The 18,893-nt window shown below is 42.8% G+C and overlaps 1 protein-coding gene across 4 annotated transcripts in view; it reads right to left on the reverse strand.

Annotated features, from left to right (window-relative positions):
* frmpd1b (FERM and PDZ domain containing 1b) overlaps positions 1–18,893 on the reverse strand; it is a 40,328-nt gene that overhangs the window by 17,902 nt on the left and 3,533 nt on the right. For 2 of the 4 annotated variants that reach the window (XM_061685387.1, XM_061685386.1), the window contains exons 2-8: positions 11,744–11,894; positions 9,090–9,200; positions 5,963–6,135; positions 4,153–4,255; positions 1,991–2,036; positions 1,656–1,760; positions 464–583 (exon numbers count right to left, since the gene is read on the reverse strand). In XM_061685387.1, coding sequence (XP_061541371.1) covers positions 464–583; positions 1,656–1,760; positions 1,991–2,036; positions 4,153–4,255; positions 5,963–6,135; positions 9,090–9,196 — 654 coding nt within the window. In that variant the 5' untranslated portion in view covers positions 9,197–9,200; positions 11,744–11,894. The other 2 variants (XM_061685388.1, XM_061685389.1) reach the window with 2 other exon arrangements.

Below are 18,893 nucleotides of genomic sequence, written 5' to 3' on the forward strand. Positions count from 1 at the left end.
ATGACGTTCAGTTCAAGTTTGTCCAAATTGAATGGTTTCATTAACCTTTGTTCATTGAACTAGTTCAGGTACAACACTGGCTGCCAGCCTGCCACAGTATTGTTTCTTCGTCGCTGCTCATAGATTAAGTCAGAACCCAAAGTTCCCCTTGAATATAAATTATTCTATTTACAAACAACATTTTGCACAATTCTATGCTTGCAAAAGTTTTCTGTTCGTACGCACAGACTCATACATTTTTGTGCATACAACGTTTTCTGGATTTGAGCGTACGCCATGTTTCAGTAGGAAATCCACGCAAGTCTTTGTACATGAGGCCCGAGGGGGTCCCAGTTAATTTGCCTATATATTGAATAATCAACATTAAAAGTACTGACAGGGAAATAGCCAATAATATGAGTACCCTGTAGTTAAAAATGAGCGTTATAAGGATGATCTAATGCAGCAGCTATGCTTCTCTAACCTGTAAAAATAGGTACTCAAAGGCAAAGGCGTCCTCCTGCTGCAGGTCCGTGGGATCTCTGGGAATGAAGCACACCCGGAAAAGACATCTGTAATCATGGGAGTCTTTTTTCTGCACCACCTGATGGAGACATAAGGACATGGAAATGTTAACACAATTTCAGAAAGTCAAAGCAACAACATCCTATATCCAGTTGATTCATTTATAATAATAACAATAATAATAAAACGTCTGCTGCATATTGTTTTCTCACCTTCTGTATAAGCTCATCTTCATGCAGCAATGTGTGGCATTACAGAGAGAGATTCTATTTCATTATTTAGCTCTATTTATATGGCCGCTAACTTAGCAATTGCCACACGGCATCTTTCACTAATTAATGTCGAATGAAACACGACTAACACACAGGTTCTGGCTATTGTTAACAGGGCATTTATAAAAGCGTACTTCTGTGTTGCTACTCGTCATTAAAGCACACAGCCAAACAAAAGAACTGTACACACACTATCTTCTAATCGCAAGTTTACCTCATCCAGCCACTGTGACATTACCACCCATGCACAAATCCCGGGACAGCTCAAATAAAATCCATTTCATCCATTTTCTGGTTAGGGTCGCGGGGCACTGGAGTCTATCCCAGCTGACTTCGAGCGAAAGGCGGACTACACCCTGAACTGGTCGCCAGTCAGTCGCAGGGCACATATAGACACGGACAACCATTCGCACTCACATTCACACCGTCACTGAGTGGGAACTGAACCCACGCTGCCTGCACCAAAGTCAGGCGAGTGTACCACTACACCATCAGTGACAGCTCAAATAACAATGATACACAAATGAACATGAAACAAAAAAAAGAATTGCTTAAGGTACCCAAATGTAATAGATTAACCCTTTATAGGGCGGCACGTTGGACACTGGTTAGCACATCTGCCTCACAGTTTTGAGGACCTGGGTTCAAATCCTTAGTATTGCAATTAGGGACTGAATTCTCTGGTGACTATTTTTCGCTTCCATTACAGATGTTAGCTTACATCGTTTACTTTCTGCTCTGTGTGACTTTAATTACCACATGGGACCAAATAGTTTTTTTTTTTTTAATTGGATTGTCCCTTCCAGATTTAAATGTAGTTAATTTTTGTTTAATTGGATTAAATTCATATAAATCCCTCCCAGATTTAAATCTTCTCACCTGAGTGTGCCCATTGACCACCACCTCCTCTGCAAAGCGCACTTTAACCGGATTACTCCTCAGACGGGCTCTCTTCTCTGCTGACATGATGGATGATTTGGGGTTCTGCAACAAACACACACGCGGACGCACACGAAATGTGGCAGTGTGTGGTTGGAAACACGCTGGGTGAACTCACACAAGACAAAAGCAATTCATTCTTGTAATATGGACGGGACACTTAATCTTGAGGTTACATGCTTGAAATATATTAAAGGGAGATGTTGGTATGGTGCAATGGCTCTTTGTGAAGGTGTGCCAAGGGAAGTTCATCATTGCTTTGTTTTTGTACTCACAGTCATGTGCCGGAGGATCGTTACGGTTATGCAGTCCTCCAAGTCCCTGTGCGGAAAAACAACGCACGCACACACACAAATGTACACACACACACATGCGCACACAAACGGACACGCAGATCATTTTCTTGTTTCAGCTGTCAAGTAAGCACTTTCCCCTGCAACCTTTGCCCTAAGCCTGCTAAGCTATTCTCACACATATATACACCCTCCCACATGCATCAACAGCTTCTCCAAACAGTGAAGACCATCTAATGACACTGCTTTTTACTGGATGGGCCACACGCACGCAGCAGCACGACACGTGCCCTGGTAACTGGAAAGGTTAATTGATCTGATCTGGTGGTTTAATTAGAGGACATGTAATACAGTCAATCAGAAACTAGTCGGACAGAGACACTATTTCCCTTTGAGTGATGCTTTGATGCACCCTAGTTTAGCTAGCTAGCTAGGGGCAAAGTGTTCAGTATAGCTGTAATTCCTACATTATATACAAGGGGAGAGATTTTGACTTTTTGTGGTGACCCCTGACAGGGAAAAGACGAAAGCCACTTATTCTATACAAAGTTGTACCTTGACTTTGAGTATAGCATATATAAATGTTCCTAAATGAAATGAATTGAAATGCCATTAATCTGTTCCAAACCCCCGCCCCCCCCAAAAAAACAAAAGTAAATTCATGTGTTCACTGTGTGCGTTTAAGGGCCGTGATCTAGTAAGTGACATCACGAGCTGGAGTCCGGTTGGTAGGTTAGTCCAAGTGTGAGTGTCTGGGTATGAGTTGTGGCCTACAGCAACTCATTGCTAGCGCTCTCATTTTTTATTTGTGTTTGTCCTTTCCTGTTCAATAAACGACTGAAAGTGCATCGACAACTGTTTTTTTTTGTTTGGTTGTTGTTTTTTACACTCGAGTGCTGGTGTATCCGAAGTTTACGATCCATGCATCCATTATCCATACCGCTAATCCTCACTAGTGTCGCGAGCGTGCTGGAGCCTATCCCAGTTGGCTCTGGCGGGGTACACCCTGAACTGGTCGCCAGCCAATCGCAGCCGAAGTGTGCCCGTATTTCAAATATTGGCTCGCGAACAAAGCAAAAAATTGACCAAGTGACAGCACGTAACTCAAAATACTAGGAAGCTGAGGTAGCTATTCAGAAGTCAAGGTACCGTTGTAGTTAGGTCTCTAAAGTGCCTGCTCATCCCTCAAGTGTGATATTACACAACCAGGTACTATAAATATTCAGTTCTCTGCCTATTTCAGAAAATGTGTCTGTGAGATGAGCGAGCTGTTCTGCACGTCCCCCTCCGGACCTCCGCCCCACTGTTACCTAACTGGCCAACTGACAAGATAACCACCCCCACACCAAGTTTCCCCACCAATGAATTGGAAGATAGGCTGGCTGAAGTTCCGAAGAGAAAGAACCACAACACTGTTATCAGCATTAGCTTCTAATAATATTGTTATGACAATGTTATAATAATGTTGTCCACGTGGGGGTGGGGGCTATTTGTGTTTAGCCATTTCATGCGCCATCATTCAAGTATTTTGGTGGCTTGGTGATTAAATGCTTTCTCCACCTATGAAAATGCAATGAAAACTCTTTGAGCGCTGGCTTTAAGTATGTGTGTGTGTGTGTGTGTGTGTGTGAGAGAGAAAGAGAGAGGTTAAAATATTATCATATATAATAATATTACATTAGTTTTAGCTTCTGATAAACAACATAATTGTGCCGTGAAATGGGCGTGGGGGTGTTTGTGTTCCGCTATGTGTCCATGCGCCACAAAAATGCTTGTATTATCTTGGGCATTTGCTCGTTTTCCAAATTCTGGGCTCTGATTTCGCGAGTAGAAGCAAGTAACCAGCCAACGCGAACACCCGTCATTGAGCGAAGCGGAAGAGGAGACAGCGAATAGCCTTCAGGAATGCACCCGTGAGTTGCAGCCCACTGGTTGTCATTCTAATGAAAGCTGATCTACCATTAAGACACCAAGCAACTGTTTTAAATTATGGAATTATAATATGTCTCCTTGAAAGGAAGTTAAACAGCAACTGGGTGGCATTCAAAATCCACTGTAGCGGAACATAAAAGGAATGTAACGGGGGTGTCCCTATCCAAACGCAAACATTGCTGGATGGATGAAAGTCCTACTGCAGTTCTCACCTTAAGATGTTTTCCACCTGATCTGCGTTCAAATCCTCCAACGCTGTGTCATTGATCTGCAACACTTGGTCCCCTGGGTAGAGTATCCCATCTGCAGGACTTTCTACACACATGTACACACGCAAAACAATTAGAAACATGTGTGCTTGCATGAAACAATCGTGGTTGCATATGTGGGCTAGTAGCTACTTTTAATACAGATTAACGGAGCTGTACCAACGCAGAAGTCGACATCCACACACACACGCACAATATGACACATATAGTTATAAACATGGCTGACTCAATAGCTCTCCAGGACGTCAGGGGTTACAGTTATGCTGGGTCTCTTCCAGCTCGGCTCAACACAGCTTTCTCTCGTTTTATTTTTACTCATTTGTCTTCAGGCAAGCGAGCACGACTGCGGCACAGCCGTTTGGGCTCACTACGCACACTTGCAACACAAAAACACACAGAGACCACATATGCGTAAATGCATACACCCACGCACTCCTGTCGCACGCCCCATCTGCCTGGCAAAGCCCCCTCTGCCCATGAGATGCAAGCAGTTTTGTACACGCAAGCACACATGTTGGCACACATTCAGGCTCACTCATGCTGCACAAGAGCACTCCCCTCCCCCGTTGAGCTTACGTGTCACTTCTGTTAATATCCTGATCTTTGCAGTTTTTGAAGAACCCTCCCTTCCTCTTTGTTTTGCCATGCGTCAAACTAATCCACAAATGTCCCCTTAAAAGGCACACCCAGGTCAACATTACACTATTTCCTCAATTTCGTCGACACTATGGCCAAGATCTGTCTCATATCTTCTGTGTCCCTTGATCTGTCCCCTTTTTTTCTGTCAGTTACCCTTTTAATTGGACAAGGAACCATATTTGATCATGTCACTGGTGAGCCGTCAGGGCCAGCAAGGCCTTCTCTGCTGGCCTACGAACTTTAAGAAGCACTGACCTCCATTTAATTCGAATATTTCTTCCATGAAATTGTATTAATTTATTCCCAACAGTTTATTCTCTTAATTACATAGTGTTTCTCTTGGCTATACTGCTTCCAGTATGTGGATGTGGATGTTGGATTTTATTTTGTTCAACTTTAATCAGAGTTTAACCTCTATGTGCTGCCATCTGTCAATCTAATCTGCCCATGGCCTTCTGGATCAGTATTGCTGCCCTATGTAGTGTAACCAACTATGTAAGGAATGGGCCTGGTTCTTTAACCAATATGGTTTCAAAGTGGCCTCACAGGGCCAGCTAGCTGGCCCACAACAATCCCAGCATACACGTATTTCCATCCTCTGATTGGTTGGTCAGAGCAAAACTTGTTCCAGCCAACTTCGACTAGCAAAACGCATTTGAAGCGATCTATACACATTAATACATTTAATAATCAGCATCTCTGGTGAGTATGATGTATTCTATTTACATTTGTATGTTACAAGTTATAAAGAGTTAAGATGTTACTTGGGGCGTTAGTTAACATCCTGTGGGCCAGGACACGGACACAAGTAGTACATTAGAATCTCTTTGCTTTGATTCGAAAAGCTGGCTAACCGAAAAGCGATTGCATTTGGAAAGGGTGAGCAGGTGTCACTGTAGTTCAGGCGGGCCCTCCGGCACCAAGCCCAGCAGCCTGAATGCCAAGAGAGTCAACGTGTGTGCGCAATTGTATGTGTGTGTATGCGTGCATGCTTGGGTGCGTGTGAGAGTGAGAGAAAGAGAGAGGGAGGTGGTGAACTGTACATAAAGCAGGTGGCCACTTAAAGAGACCAATGTGGACAACATTGACACACTCTTTCGCAGACTCCACGTACCTGTGGCCACATCCCTGACCAGCAGGGGTGTGTTTGTGGTGAGGGTGAATCCATGTCCGGTACTTCGGTCCAGCACAGGATCCCTGGTGATCTGCAGTGACAGCTTGGCTTGATAATTCTGATTGGACAGGCTGTTGGAACGTTGAGGCCTCCCATCGCCAAGCAACCGTTCTCTTAGGGGGTTAAAGCGGGTGAGATGTTACATGAGGGAAACTGTAACAACTTAATACAGAGACTTTGGAGGGGGATTAAGGGGACACTGTAAGTGCACAGTTGAGCTGTTAGATACAGTTATGCTAGTGAGGATAAGCGGTAAAGAAAATGGATGGATGGATGTTTTAGCCTGAAATCAATTAGCACATAATCTGTGTTCTAGTTTACACACATGTGTTTGATGGGGTTGAGGTCAGGGCTCTCAGGTTCTGTGCACTGGCATACAAAAAAAAAGGACATACCCCAAACTGTTCCCACAAAGTTGGACGCATGGAATTGTCTAAAACCTCTTGTTAAAATGGAGAATTAAGATGAAATGGTTGATTGTTGGGCGGCACTGTGGCCAAATATATCTGCCTCACAGTTCTGAGGACCCGGGTTCAAATCTGGCCTCGCCTGTGTGGGTTTTTCGCGGGCATTCCGGTTTCCTCCCACATCCCAAAAACATGCATGGTAGTATGTGCCCTGCGATTGGCTGGCAACCAGTTCGGGGTGTGCCCCGGCTCCTGCCCGATGATAGCTGGGATAGGCTCCAGCACCCCCGCGACCCTAATGAGGATAAGTGGCTCAGAAAATAGATTGATGGATGGATGGTTCAGAGAATCTGGAGAAATCACTCCATGTAAGCGGCAAGGCCGAAAACCAACATTGAATCCCGTGACCTTCGATTCCTCAGGCGGCACTGCATCCAAAACCGACATCAATGTGTAAAGGATATCACCACATGGGCTCAGGAACACTTCAGAAAACCAATGTCAGTAAATACAGTTTGGCACTACATCCGTAAGTGCAACTTGAAACTCTACTATGTAAACCAAAAGCCATTTAACAACAACACCCAGAAACGTCGCCGGCTTCTCTGGGCCCGAGCTCATCTAAGATGGACTGATGCAAAGCGGAAAAGTGTTCTGTGGTCCGACGAGTCCACATTTCAAATAGTTTTTGTAAATTGTGGACGTCGTGTCCTCCGGGCCAAAGATGAAAAAAAAAAAATCCGGACTGTTATGGACGCAAAGTTCAACAGCCAGCATCTGTGATGGTATGGGGCTGTGTTAGTGCCAATGGCATGGGTAACTTATACATCTGTGAAGGCACCATTAATGCTGAAAGGTACATACAGGTTTTGGAGAAACATATGCTGCCATCCCAGCGACGTCTTTTTCATGGATGCCCCTGCTTATTTCAGCAAGACAATGCCAAACCACATTATGCACGTGTTACAACAGCGTGGCTTTGTAGTAAAAGAGTGCGGGTACTAGACTGGCCAGCCTGCAGTCCAGACCGGTCTCCCATTGAAAATGTGTGGTGCATTATCAAAATACGACAACGGAGACGCCGGACTGTTGAACAGCTGAAGCTGTTCATCAAGCAAGAATGGGAACAAATTCCACCTACAAAGCTTCAACATTTAGTGTCCTTAGTTCCCAAACGTTTATTGAATGTTGTTAAAAGAAAAGGTGATGTAACACAGTGGTAAACATGACCCTGTCTCAGATTTTTAGGAACGTGTTGCAGCCATAAAATTCTAATTTAATGATTGAAATGATGGAAATTAATCTGTACGCAAGCGTGCCTGACACACTTCCTTTTGCACCAAAACATTACAGATATCAATTTGAACAAAACAGGCTTTTGCACATGTATTTAACCTACTGTAACTATTTTCACTCATTAATGCAACACATAGTATTTTCACTTAATGCATGCACACAGCTACCGCGGGGTGAAGAAGAGTCAGGAGAGTTAATAGATTTGTTCGTTATTTTCAACAATAATGCTTAAAAATAACAGATGACGTGTGTCATGATCTGTGTTTTTGTTGACTTGCTTTTGATGATACTTTGTCTCTTTGTCAAGTTTTCCTGTGTCACGTTCATGTCTTGTCTGCTTGTTTGGCTTTCGTCACCACCTGTTCTCCTCAGCCCTCTACATTGTGTCAAGCAATCAGCTCACTCCAGCCACTTGTCTTGTCCAGGAGTTCCTGATTGTCTCGTCAGCTTCTTGTATTTAGTTTGCTGGTTTCTTTCAGCCAGCACAGTGGGCGACTGGTTAGCACAGGTGCCTCACAGTTCTGAGGACCTGGGCCTCGCCTGTGTGGAGTTTGCATGCCTCGCCCCGTGCCTATGTGTGTCATCTCCGGGTACTCCGGTTTTCTCCCACATCCCAAAAACATGCACGGTAGGTTAATTGAAGACTCTAAATTGTCTGTTGGTATGAATGTGAGTGCGAATGGTTGTTATATGTGCCCTTCAATTGTTTTGTTAATTTGGTATTTAGATTTTTCTGTGGGCCTTGTTTGCCCCTTTTGTGTGTTTGGAAATTTTTTTTTTTTGAGATGCATCCTTCCTTGCCTGCCTGCTTTGCTGCTTTGGGGTCCTACCTGTCGTAAACCGTAAAAACGTGGGGACATACCAATAGTATTCTGTGGATTTCTGGAAAAACATGAAATTTCCCATATTTGGACAAACAGGGATTCCAACCTATGTGCAATAAATATCATTCATATTAACATAGTATTTACTATACACTGTTATATTATTACCCATATTATACCTGTTAATTTCTACTCATTTTTAAACGTGATCGTAGAATAGTTGATTTTAATTTTCGTACTTATTTTTAGGACATAAAACATGTATCACCTTAATTTTCAGACTTACTAACTAAATAGGTTTGTACGCCTTCCTGGCTATTACTACGTGACATCAAGGGAATTCATTTATACATTTATGATTTACTAATATAATAATAATAATCGTTCATTTATGATTTATGTATGACAATACATGATCAACACACTTGCCACTTCCTCAGAAATGTCATTTGGCCTAAGGAGACTAATGTTGCTTAACTGTGAAATATGAGTAACAGCAAGCTTGAGTTTTTACTTTTCCCAAACTGGGACAAGTTGTACCTGCTCAGTGATTCTCGGGTGCGACGTATTATGGTGCCCACCACCTGCTGAACTCGGCTCGCTCTCCGAGCTGGAGACCTGCTCCGACACCGCTCCTTCTCCTCCATTTATCTAAAGACACACAGATAAGGAAGGGATTTGTTTCAGACACTGAGCCTACAGAAGTAGAACAAAACGTGTCAGAGGAAATAGCTTTGGAAGAAAAATCAGAGCGCAGATTCATCTCCATAATTACAATCTCATCCTCTAAGCTGTGTGTATTGTCGTCCTTGTGTGTGATGATTTATCAGATATGCGAACAGTCAGGAGTCCAAGAGCAAACGAAGGAGACGAGAGGATTTGGAGACGGGGGCGGGGGGTAGGGGTATGGCCTGCCAGAACATAGATTCACACAGATTCCCTGACCTGAAGACGCAATTTAACTTAACAATGAAAAATTCATGCAGTATCAGAAATTAACGAAAATAACACCTAACAAACATGCTTCAATCTACATGTGAACAAGGATTGTGCAGTCATGCACTTCCTGTTTTGCTGTTCTTTAAACACCATGTCAGGCCATAATGACTGACCGAGGCCTCAGCGAAACCACGAGTAAGCAAAGCAGGCCGGTGATATAACCTTAATGTGGAAAGGAGTTCCCCACAGCTTTGCTGTTTTGTGCAGGCTCACATCTAAAAATATACTCTACGAAATCTAATACACGCTATTTTAGATGTGTACTGTACTTGTTGTTAGAACTATGGTTGAAAGGCATTTACACAGCGAGGATGTGCAGCAAAATCAAATCTCTTTGTGGGTGTGAAGATATGAAACAGATTTGGTGCTCTTTTTCAGTTCCAGATGAGAAGAGCTGCTCACGTGGTTTGCAATGCACTTTTTCTTATTATTTCGCTCTGGTCCTGTTATACATGCCTTGCATACTGTGAAAGGTAAATATTTGACCCGCAAAAATGAGAAAGAATGGCTGTAACCAAGAATATAATAATTTAATTAATGTGTTTTTTTAATGCTCTTTATTAACTCCTAGGCAGGGACTGTTAATAGTTTGAACTTTGGATTTATATTGAAGGACATTCTTATTTTTTGGGGTTGTTTTGTTGTTGGCCTTTGAAAAAAGATTTACATTGAAAAGAAAGGTAATTGGACAAAGATAAATAGAAGATGGAGAGACAGAAGAATTCCATCCATCCATTTTCTGAGCCGCTTCTCCTCACTAGGGTCGCGGGCGTGTTGGAGCCCATCCCAGCTACCATCGGGCAGGAGTAGGGGTACACCCTGAACTGGCTGCCAGCCAATCGCAGGGCACATACAAACAAACAAACAACCATTCGCACTCACATTCACACCTACGGGCAATTTAGAGTCTCCAATTAACCTACCATGCATGTTTTTGGGATGTGGGAGGAAACCGGAGTGCCCGGAGAAAAACCACGCAGGCACGGGGAGAACATGCAAACTCCACACAGGCGGGCCGGGGATTGAACCCGGGTCCTCAGAACTGTGAGGCAGACGCTCTGACCAGTCGTCCACCGTGCCGCACAGACGAATTCATGCTATCTATTTAAATACAACAACAACAAACAAACACCACAGATGTCTTTTATCGCAAATTTTATTTCTCGTGTTTATAATATTAAAGTTTGTTTATTCCAGATTCAGTGTTTAAGCAAAATTTAAGTTTGTTGTCATATGATGAACTTTTAACGCTACATTTCTGCAGAGAAGGGAAACATGCACATCGCAATGATTTTTCATTAAATATTGAGTTTGGCCGGCGACGTAGTCCCAATTTTTAATTCTGGCCCACCGTGAATTTGTGTTTGACACCCCTGAGTTAGATGATATACGGGACAGAATTTCTGATTGGTGTCAAGAAGCAGTCCTGGCTTCATTTTCATCTCAATTGCTGCTTGTGTGCCAGTGATGACGAGCCTCCCGCAGCAATACCATAGCATGCAGCGTAGGTTTGATCTTTAAGAGGATTAGAGGCCTTCGATCCGTACGGGTCAACACTGGGAAGGGTGTCATTTTAGCACCTCCGTACTGAGGCCAATGGGTGAGGATGAGGAAGGATGAGCGAAGCTCCATCGCGGACGGCTACGCCCAAGGAAATGAGTGTAATTATTGACGTACCACCGAAGAACGGGGACTGGAAAAAGACTTGGTCTCGTGTGTAAACGTGCATGTGTGCGTGCGTTACTGTATGTAGTGTTAGGTGAAGCAGGTCCTGCATGTATTTCATTTTCACTCTTTCCCTGTCTCTCACCCTCACACACTTGCCCTTGCCGAGTCAGGTAACCATCTCCAATGACTGTGAGCAGTAGCATTCTGGCATTTTATATCCATCCTCAGCACTCAGTCCAATGGTTTACAACCATATTTTTGTAATGTAACATGAGACTTTTAGGACGTTATTCTGTTTGCACAATAGTGTTAATGTTAAACCCAGAACTGGTTAGCCTTTGACGTGTAGACATTTTAGCAGAATCCGGAAAACAAATGGTCATAAACATAGGGTAAACTTTCAAAAAAGTGCTGACACAAGCATCTATGTGTATTCTGTCAACGGAATAATCAAAACCAGATGGACATGTCCAGGGTCCCAACACAGTGGCCCGCTTAACTAGGAACTGGGAGAAGGCGTGACTCACCGCGATGAAGCTTGCCTCTTTAGGACTCCACAACGCAAGCAGCCACTCGTCCTCTGAGACATCAGCCCTGCGGCCCTTCCAGGATTGGCTGAAAGGAGGTGGAGAGAGACCCTTGTGAGCATCGGTCCTGGTCCCTGTCTGGTGTAGCCACCTGTGACGAGCAGATTGCAAAGCTATCAGGGAGACCCGTCAAACGCGACAATCAGTGTCCACACGAGAAGCTGATTAGAATGAAGAGTGAAACAATCTGTAATCAAATCTGATAGGCATCTGCATGTGACAGATGATTATAATCCAGTGCTCCAGATGATATTTTCAGGGTGAATCTTGAAAGTATGTCAAGCAAAGCAGATGTGAATCCAAACCAGCTATGTGGATGTGGTTTTCCAAGAGGCCCCTCCTCTGGTCCCCAAGGCTCTCGCTCTCTTTCTCTCTCTTTCACTCTGCCTATACCACAAATGGGGAGATGAGGCCCTCCATCCTCATCTGGTTGTCGAAATAAAAATTTCGTAGTGCCCAGTTCGGTTAACAGTTCTGACTGGCCGCGCTCTAAAGAGGACAGCTGAGTGTGGCGCGCACACAGAAAGGCTGCCAAGCAGACAGAAATCTTGGCCAGTAATAAAAGAGCTTTCATCATGAACATCAGGGGCGGATATGGCTGGAACCGAGAGCCAGCTTGGGGAGAAAATAAACATTTGGGGAATGCTGTGTTGTTGGCTGCGGCGTTAAGTGAGACAGTGCATAACCGCACATCAAAACCACCTAAAATTACACTTAAACGTTGACCTGCTTCACATTAACTGCTTCTGTTGGACTTTGTCAATCTGTGCAACACCTCCAATAAGCCCTTGGTTCCATTCAACAAGCTCTTTGAGGAGCCCCGTGTGTCCCAGGGAAAGCAGAAGACCAACACAGACTGCAGGGCACATGAATAATACATGGGGCTAATGCAGCTAGCACAGCATCTGACCGCCTTCTTCTGCACACCATTGCCAAGGCAGGCAATAAGCGCAGAAAAGTACAAGGGACACTGGAAAGACGGATGGGGGTTGTAGAGGTGAAACGGGGAAATCGGAGACGGCTTTAAAGGGGGCTGAGAAAAGGGGACGGGGATAGTGAAAGAGTGGGTTCAAGAAAAGAAAAGAGAGAAAGGACAGGATATTGGAGGGGGTGCGGAGGGAGGGAGGATTTTAAAGAGGCCGAAGAGGGCAGCGGCAAAGAAATGCACGCTGAAGTGGATGAATAGAAGGAACAAAAGTAACTACAGTGCGTTGCGAGGGAATTGGCTTAAAAGGAGGAGTGGAGAATGTTGATGAGTGCAGCATTCCTAAGGCCAAACACAGACAGATGGCAAGACACTGATGTATTGTGTTCTTGTCGAATGAAAAAAAAGTCCTGTATTATTACCTCCACCAAGAAATTTTAGGATACCAGCTATCGTTTGTTAAGTTAGATCAGCAGGACAGGGGTGCCTTGAGCTACGAGTTGGACCCCCCCCAAAAAAACTTAACAACGCATTTTGTAATGTGTTTTTCAATAAGGAAAATGACACTATAATATTGTACTTTATAAACCAGAGCAATAACATAAGTAAATAGAATGTAAAGAATTAAATAGCTTGTGAGGCTCATGATTTGACACATCAATTCATTGTGCTGCTCCTTCTGGTGTGCCTACCTTGGCCACCAGGGGACAGTATAATACAGTCATACAGACAATAACGAAGAATCACCACTACTCTGAATTATGAAATCAGCTGCATTGATATTGGTCCTTTTTAGCAGAGGATAAATATATCCCTGTGAGTCTTGTGATATTGTCTGTCTACATGTGTTGCTTAGCCGTTTGTGTTCACATATCTGTTGCTTGAGTGGTTATAAAACTACGAGGGACATTCCTAGGGCTAGCAGGGACATTGCTAGGGCAACGTTGTTTTAAATACACATGTAATTCTTTGTTTTATGTTAGTTTGACAGTAAATGTCAATAGTGGAATTAAACATGCTTTTTTGAAGATTTATTCACTAGCTGCAAAACTGTTGCTTATTGTTAAGTGAGTTGAGTTTTCTGCCACCATACAGCATTCGCATCTCAAGTTTGTGCTCGCAAGTCAAAGTATAAAATCGGCTGAAGAACGGATCGTATCTCGAAAAACCCGTAGTCATGCCGTTCATATCTCAAGGCAGCACTCACAAGTCTCACGGGTGCGTTGGTGCCTTCTCCCAGCTGAGTGAGGGACACGCTGGGTATGTCTTGGACTGGTTGCCAGCCATTTGCTGGGCATAAACGGTCCAATCAGAATCATCTTTATTTGCCAAGTATGTCAAAAACACACAAGGAAATTGTCTCCGGTAGTTGGAGTCGCTCTAATACGACAACAGACAGTCAATTGACAGAGAATATTTTTGAGACATTTAAAAAAATAATAAATAAATCAAATAAGATAATGGAATGATTGAAGCGGCACGGTGGACGACTGGTTAGAGCGTCTGCCTCACAGTTCTGAGGACCGGGGTTCAATCCCCGGCCCCGCCTGTGTGGAGTTTGCATGTTCTCCCCGTGCCTGCGTGGGTTTTCTCCAGGCACTCTGGTTTCCTCCCACATCCCAAAAACATGCGTGGTAGGTTAATTGAAGTCTCTAAATTGCCCCTAGGTGTGAATGTGAGTGCAGATGGTTGTTTGTTTGTATGTGCCCTGCGAATGGCTGGCAACCAGTTCAGGGTGTACCCCGCCTCCTGCCCGATGATAGCTGGGATGGGCTCCAGCATGCCCGCGACCCTGGTGAGGAGAAGCGGCTCAGAAAATGGATGGATGGATGGATGGATGGAATGATTTTTTTTAAAGGTCATAGCTGCCCAAAAAGATTTGGTTTATTGCCAAGGACTGCTGTCAACAACGCAAATCTGAAACCATTTTACTGCTGTTGCTATGGTGGCAATGTGACCTAGTGGATAGCACATCCGCCTCGCAGTTCTGAGTTTCGGGGTTATAATCCAGCCTTCCTCCGTGGGGTTTGCATGTTCTCGCTGTGCTCATGTGGGGTTTCCACCCACATTCCCAAAACTTGCCAGTTAGATACAGTGAAGGCTCTAAATTCTCCTTGGGTGTGAATGGATGTTTGTCTATATGTGCCCTGCAATTGGCTGGTTTGCAGAATGTTCCAGTGGTTTCAACTTTTTTCAATCATGTGCAAAATACATTTGTTAAGAACAGTTCAGTTGTATGGAACTTTTAGGAACAATTAATTTGCATGCAATCTTTTAGAATTGTTTGGTTTTAACATTTATTTAGATTTAATTTTTAAATCATTATTTAAGAAAAAGTTTTTATTGTCGTATATTTAAGTGCAGTGTTAATGTATTTGTATTTTTTTTGAAGTGGTACTTTGTGTGAAAGGTTTGAGAACCAGTGGTATTTAAAAAAAAAAAAAAAAAAAGGTTAATGCATGTTAGTCCATATTTTTTTGTATACCATTGAAACAACACTTGTTGTAAGCTCCAAGTATGACATTTCAGACTTACCAGTCATCTTGAATGCAGCATAAGAAGGTATACAGTTTTGTGGCAATCTAAATCAGGATTGTTTGGACTTAGTGGAGATCTGCAAACGACAGTCTAGCGTTCGATGCATTTATATTTGTCCTCCCCCTTTCTTGCTTTAAATTCCCCACTTGTTTATCTCATATTTTATTTATAAAAGTTAAAAATCAAGGAGGAAAAGCTGGTGGGAGTCTGATGGTCTATTACTGCCATATCCCAATGTTCCCATGCAACAGCTCACTCTGCCCTGCAGCCTCCTCCAGTCTTCATTATGTGTTTGAGGTTACGACAGCCATCTCAATCCCTGTGTTGAACGCCTGCATCTCATTCTTCCAAGACAATCCCCCACTCGCAGCCCATTTTCCCACACAGTCTCTCTGTCTCTGACAAAACTGTCTGTTGTTCAGTGTTGTGGTCTGCTACGAGACACACATGCCGTTAACAGACGGTCCACTCTCTCCTGCTTATGAATAACCAACTTCAATTATTCAGTCAGCTGGCTGCACACACTGCTGTTAAAAACACACCACTTGCGTGGACAATACTCACAAGCTTTCACATGACAAGCAACAGGAAAAGAGCCTCCTTCCCTGACTAAACTGCAGCTTTATTTTGGAAAGGCAGCTATTGATGTCTTGTCCCAAATCTGTCCCACACACGTGCTGAATACAGCAGCAGCAGAGCAGACATCAATGTTTGTAGGCAAAAGACTGGCTCACATTCATTCAGTCACACACTCAAAAACACAACACGCTCTGCAGAAACGTATGAATTTTGAATTACTGTAGGTGAGCATTCATAACAAAAATGTTTCATAAAAATGTCGTTTAAATCTAAGAGTAAATTGGGTATGAATGAGTTGAGGACCCAGAATGAAATATTTTGATTTGCACAAAATGTAATTCCGATGTAGTTAATCTTACTTCTTTCAACTGAGGGAGGTGAACTGCAACAGCTTGCTCCTGTTTTCATTGTGTCATCTGTATTCATACTGCAAAGAGACCTAAAGAAAACATCTCAACCTTTTCTTCTGTGTGTCTCACATTTGTGCCTTTGAATACCTCAGAAACCACTTTAAGCTTTTCTGTGACATTTGCTCGATGTCATTGTCCCCTTATGAGCAGCTGATGTTCTCAAAGAGATTCTATTATTTTATCACTGTTTTGTGCTTTGCTGACTGTCATATACAGCATCAGTCTCTAGACAAAACTGAAAACTTGACAACAGTTTCACTGTGAAGCCATACATAGAGATTAGCAGCCAGTAAAATTAATCAAAAGTTGCAACCTTCCTGTGTGGAGTTTCCATGTTTTCCCTGTGCTTGTGTCGATTTTCTCCAGGTACTCCGGCTTCTTCCTTCATCCCACAAACATGCATTTTAGTTTAAACACTCTAATTTGTCCATTGGTGTGAATGTGGATGGTTGTGTATATGTGACGTATGGTTGACTGACTCAAAGTCAGCTGGGAAAGTGAACAGGATAAGCGGTAAAAGAAATTTAATGGAAGGAATCCTTTTATTATATATGAAGTAAATTCCACTATGCAGCAGAGGAACACATTGGCCTGGATTTTCACTACATGGTTCAACTGACACAATTACTATTTTTTTTTTTTTTGCTCTCAAGTGCCACCATTCAGATATGCATCAAGGCAGCATAAAGGAGGGAGGCGCAGATATCTTCAGATAAGAATGTGTCCTCTTCCAAATGTAGATATAAATTGTACATTTGGTAGAGCTCTTCCATTGCAACTGCAGCGTAAATAATAATGCTAGCCTGACATCGCTGATGTTTGTTAATCTATGCAAACCTGCAACAGCCCAATTAACATTATTAAACACACCCACTGCTAATAAGCAAAAACATAGTACATTGCAGGGATATACATAATTAACTCATTCCCTGCCAATGCCATCTAAAAACGTCAATTGCGTTTTTTAACGGGGATGGTTGGGGGAGGGTCTTGTGCAGTTTGTGTGATCGTCAAGCCTCTGGATAACTGCAATGAGGAATGACACCCTGTAGAGGGCAACAATGCCTCGAGGTGAACGTCCCTCCCTCAGAGGAAGAAGAAGGAGGAGCCGGAGACGAGGACACAATGAGAAGAGGCAGGCATAATGGCGGAAAACAAAAGAGAAGACAAAATGAAAAAAAATCTAAAAAAAAAAGCTTTCGGTACTAGAAATTTATTGCGCAAAGGCAAGAAAACTATTCTTGCGACCAACAGCAATGACGCCTTCATGATGTCCAATGCATCTAACAAGGGTAAAAAAAAATTACACATTGTGTATTTAACAAAATTACATAACATACGACTGTCCGATAGCTTAATCCTCTCCGAAAAACAATATTGCTTGGTTGTGAAACTCTTCATGTATTAGGTATTTCTGTATTATACTGCCCTCTGGTGGCCAAGACACGCACACCAGAAGGACCACAAAGTCAATGGGCATCGAAGCATGACATCATGATGCAGAAACTATTTAATTGTGATTGCGGCATGTTTTTATATATATTATTATTATTTTACCAAAAAACAGTTTTTGTTAGTGTTTTTTTGTGGGGCTGGAAGGGATTAATTGTACTTCTATTCATTTTAATGGGGGAAGATGATTTGAGATATGAGTGTTTTGGTTACAGGATGAATTAAACTCGTAACTCAAAGCGCTGCTGTATATAAATGTTGTTGATGGAAAATTGCCTTCAGTATCTCCATAATTTGGTCTACGGAAGGTTTTGAACTTGTGACAGTCTAGTCAGGAAGCCAACAGCTGCTGGTGCCCCCATGGGCAAGAAACTTGTAATCCTGCACTAAATGATCCTGTCACTGGTATTCCAGACCACATCGCATCTGCTGTTCTTTATTCAGCCGTTCAAGCTCATTCCATTAGCATCATGAAGCCTGGATTCACCGTGCACCACTCATTTCATTTCCCCTTTCATCTGCGACTTGGCGGGGCTCCCCCAATGCACTATGAAATAATGAACCTTTTGAAGATTAATAGTGCACTGTGTTATGCTACACGCTGCCATCGATGGTCCTTAGAGAGGACCATATTAATCTCTTAGGACATCTCTTTGTCTGAGACTCACTTCAATGACTGCATATTGAAAGTGGTATCTTAAAAATAAAATAAATCCAACTAAGTCTCTAGCTTTTAGGCAAAATAAAACAGTTTCGTTCCTGAAGCGGCCACGTAACCCGAATCTTTATGTAAGTCGTCATAATTACACTATTGTGTGTGAAAAAGACTTCCAGGCCATAAATATGAAAGAATCAAATGAAAAATAGTAAGTCATTGAGCGTGCCTTATTCATATTGAATATTCATATTGAAATAAAAAGGGACATCACCTATAAGCTAAACAGAAAGTCTTAGCTGTTCCGCTTTAATAACCTTTTGTAATATATGTTCCTAAATAGAGTTGGCCTACATTGTGGCACCGCTGCCAGTCAACTGTGCCATCACCATGGAGCTGTCACATCAATGAGGTCATGTCTCCCTGTTTCTCTGCAACATAGTGTACGGTCTGCTATTATTATTCATTTTTATTAGACTACCTCTGCAATACATCCATCATCCATCTAAGCATCAACATGTGCTATATGCA

The sequence above is a fragment of the Phycodurus eques genome, chromosome 9, assembly GCF_024500275.1.
Source record: "Phycodurus eques isolate BA_2022a chromosome 9, UOR_Pequ_1.1, whole genome shotgun sequence".
Taxonomy (NCBI): domain Eukaryota; kingdom Metazoa; phylum Chordata; class Actinopteri; order Syngnathiformes; family Syngnathidae; genus Phycodurus; species Phycodurus eques.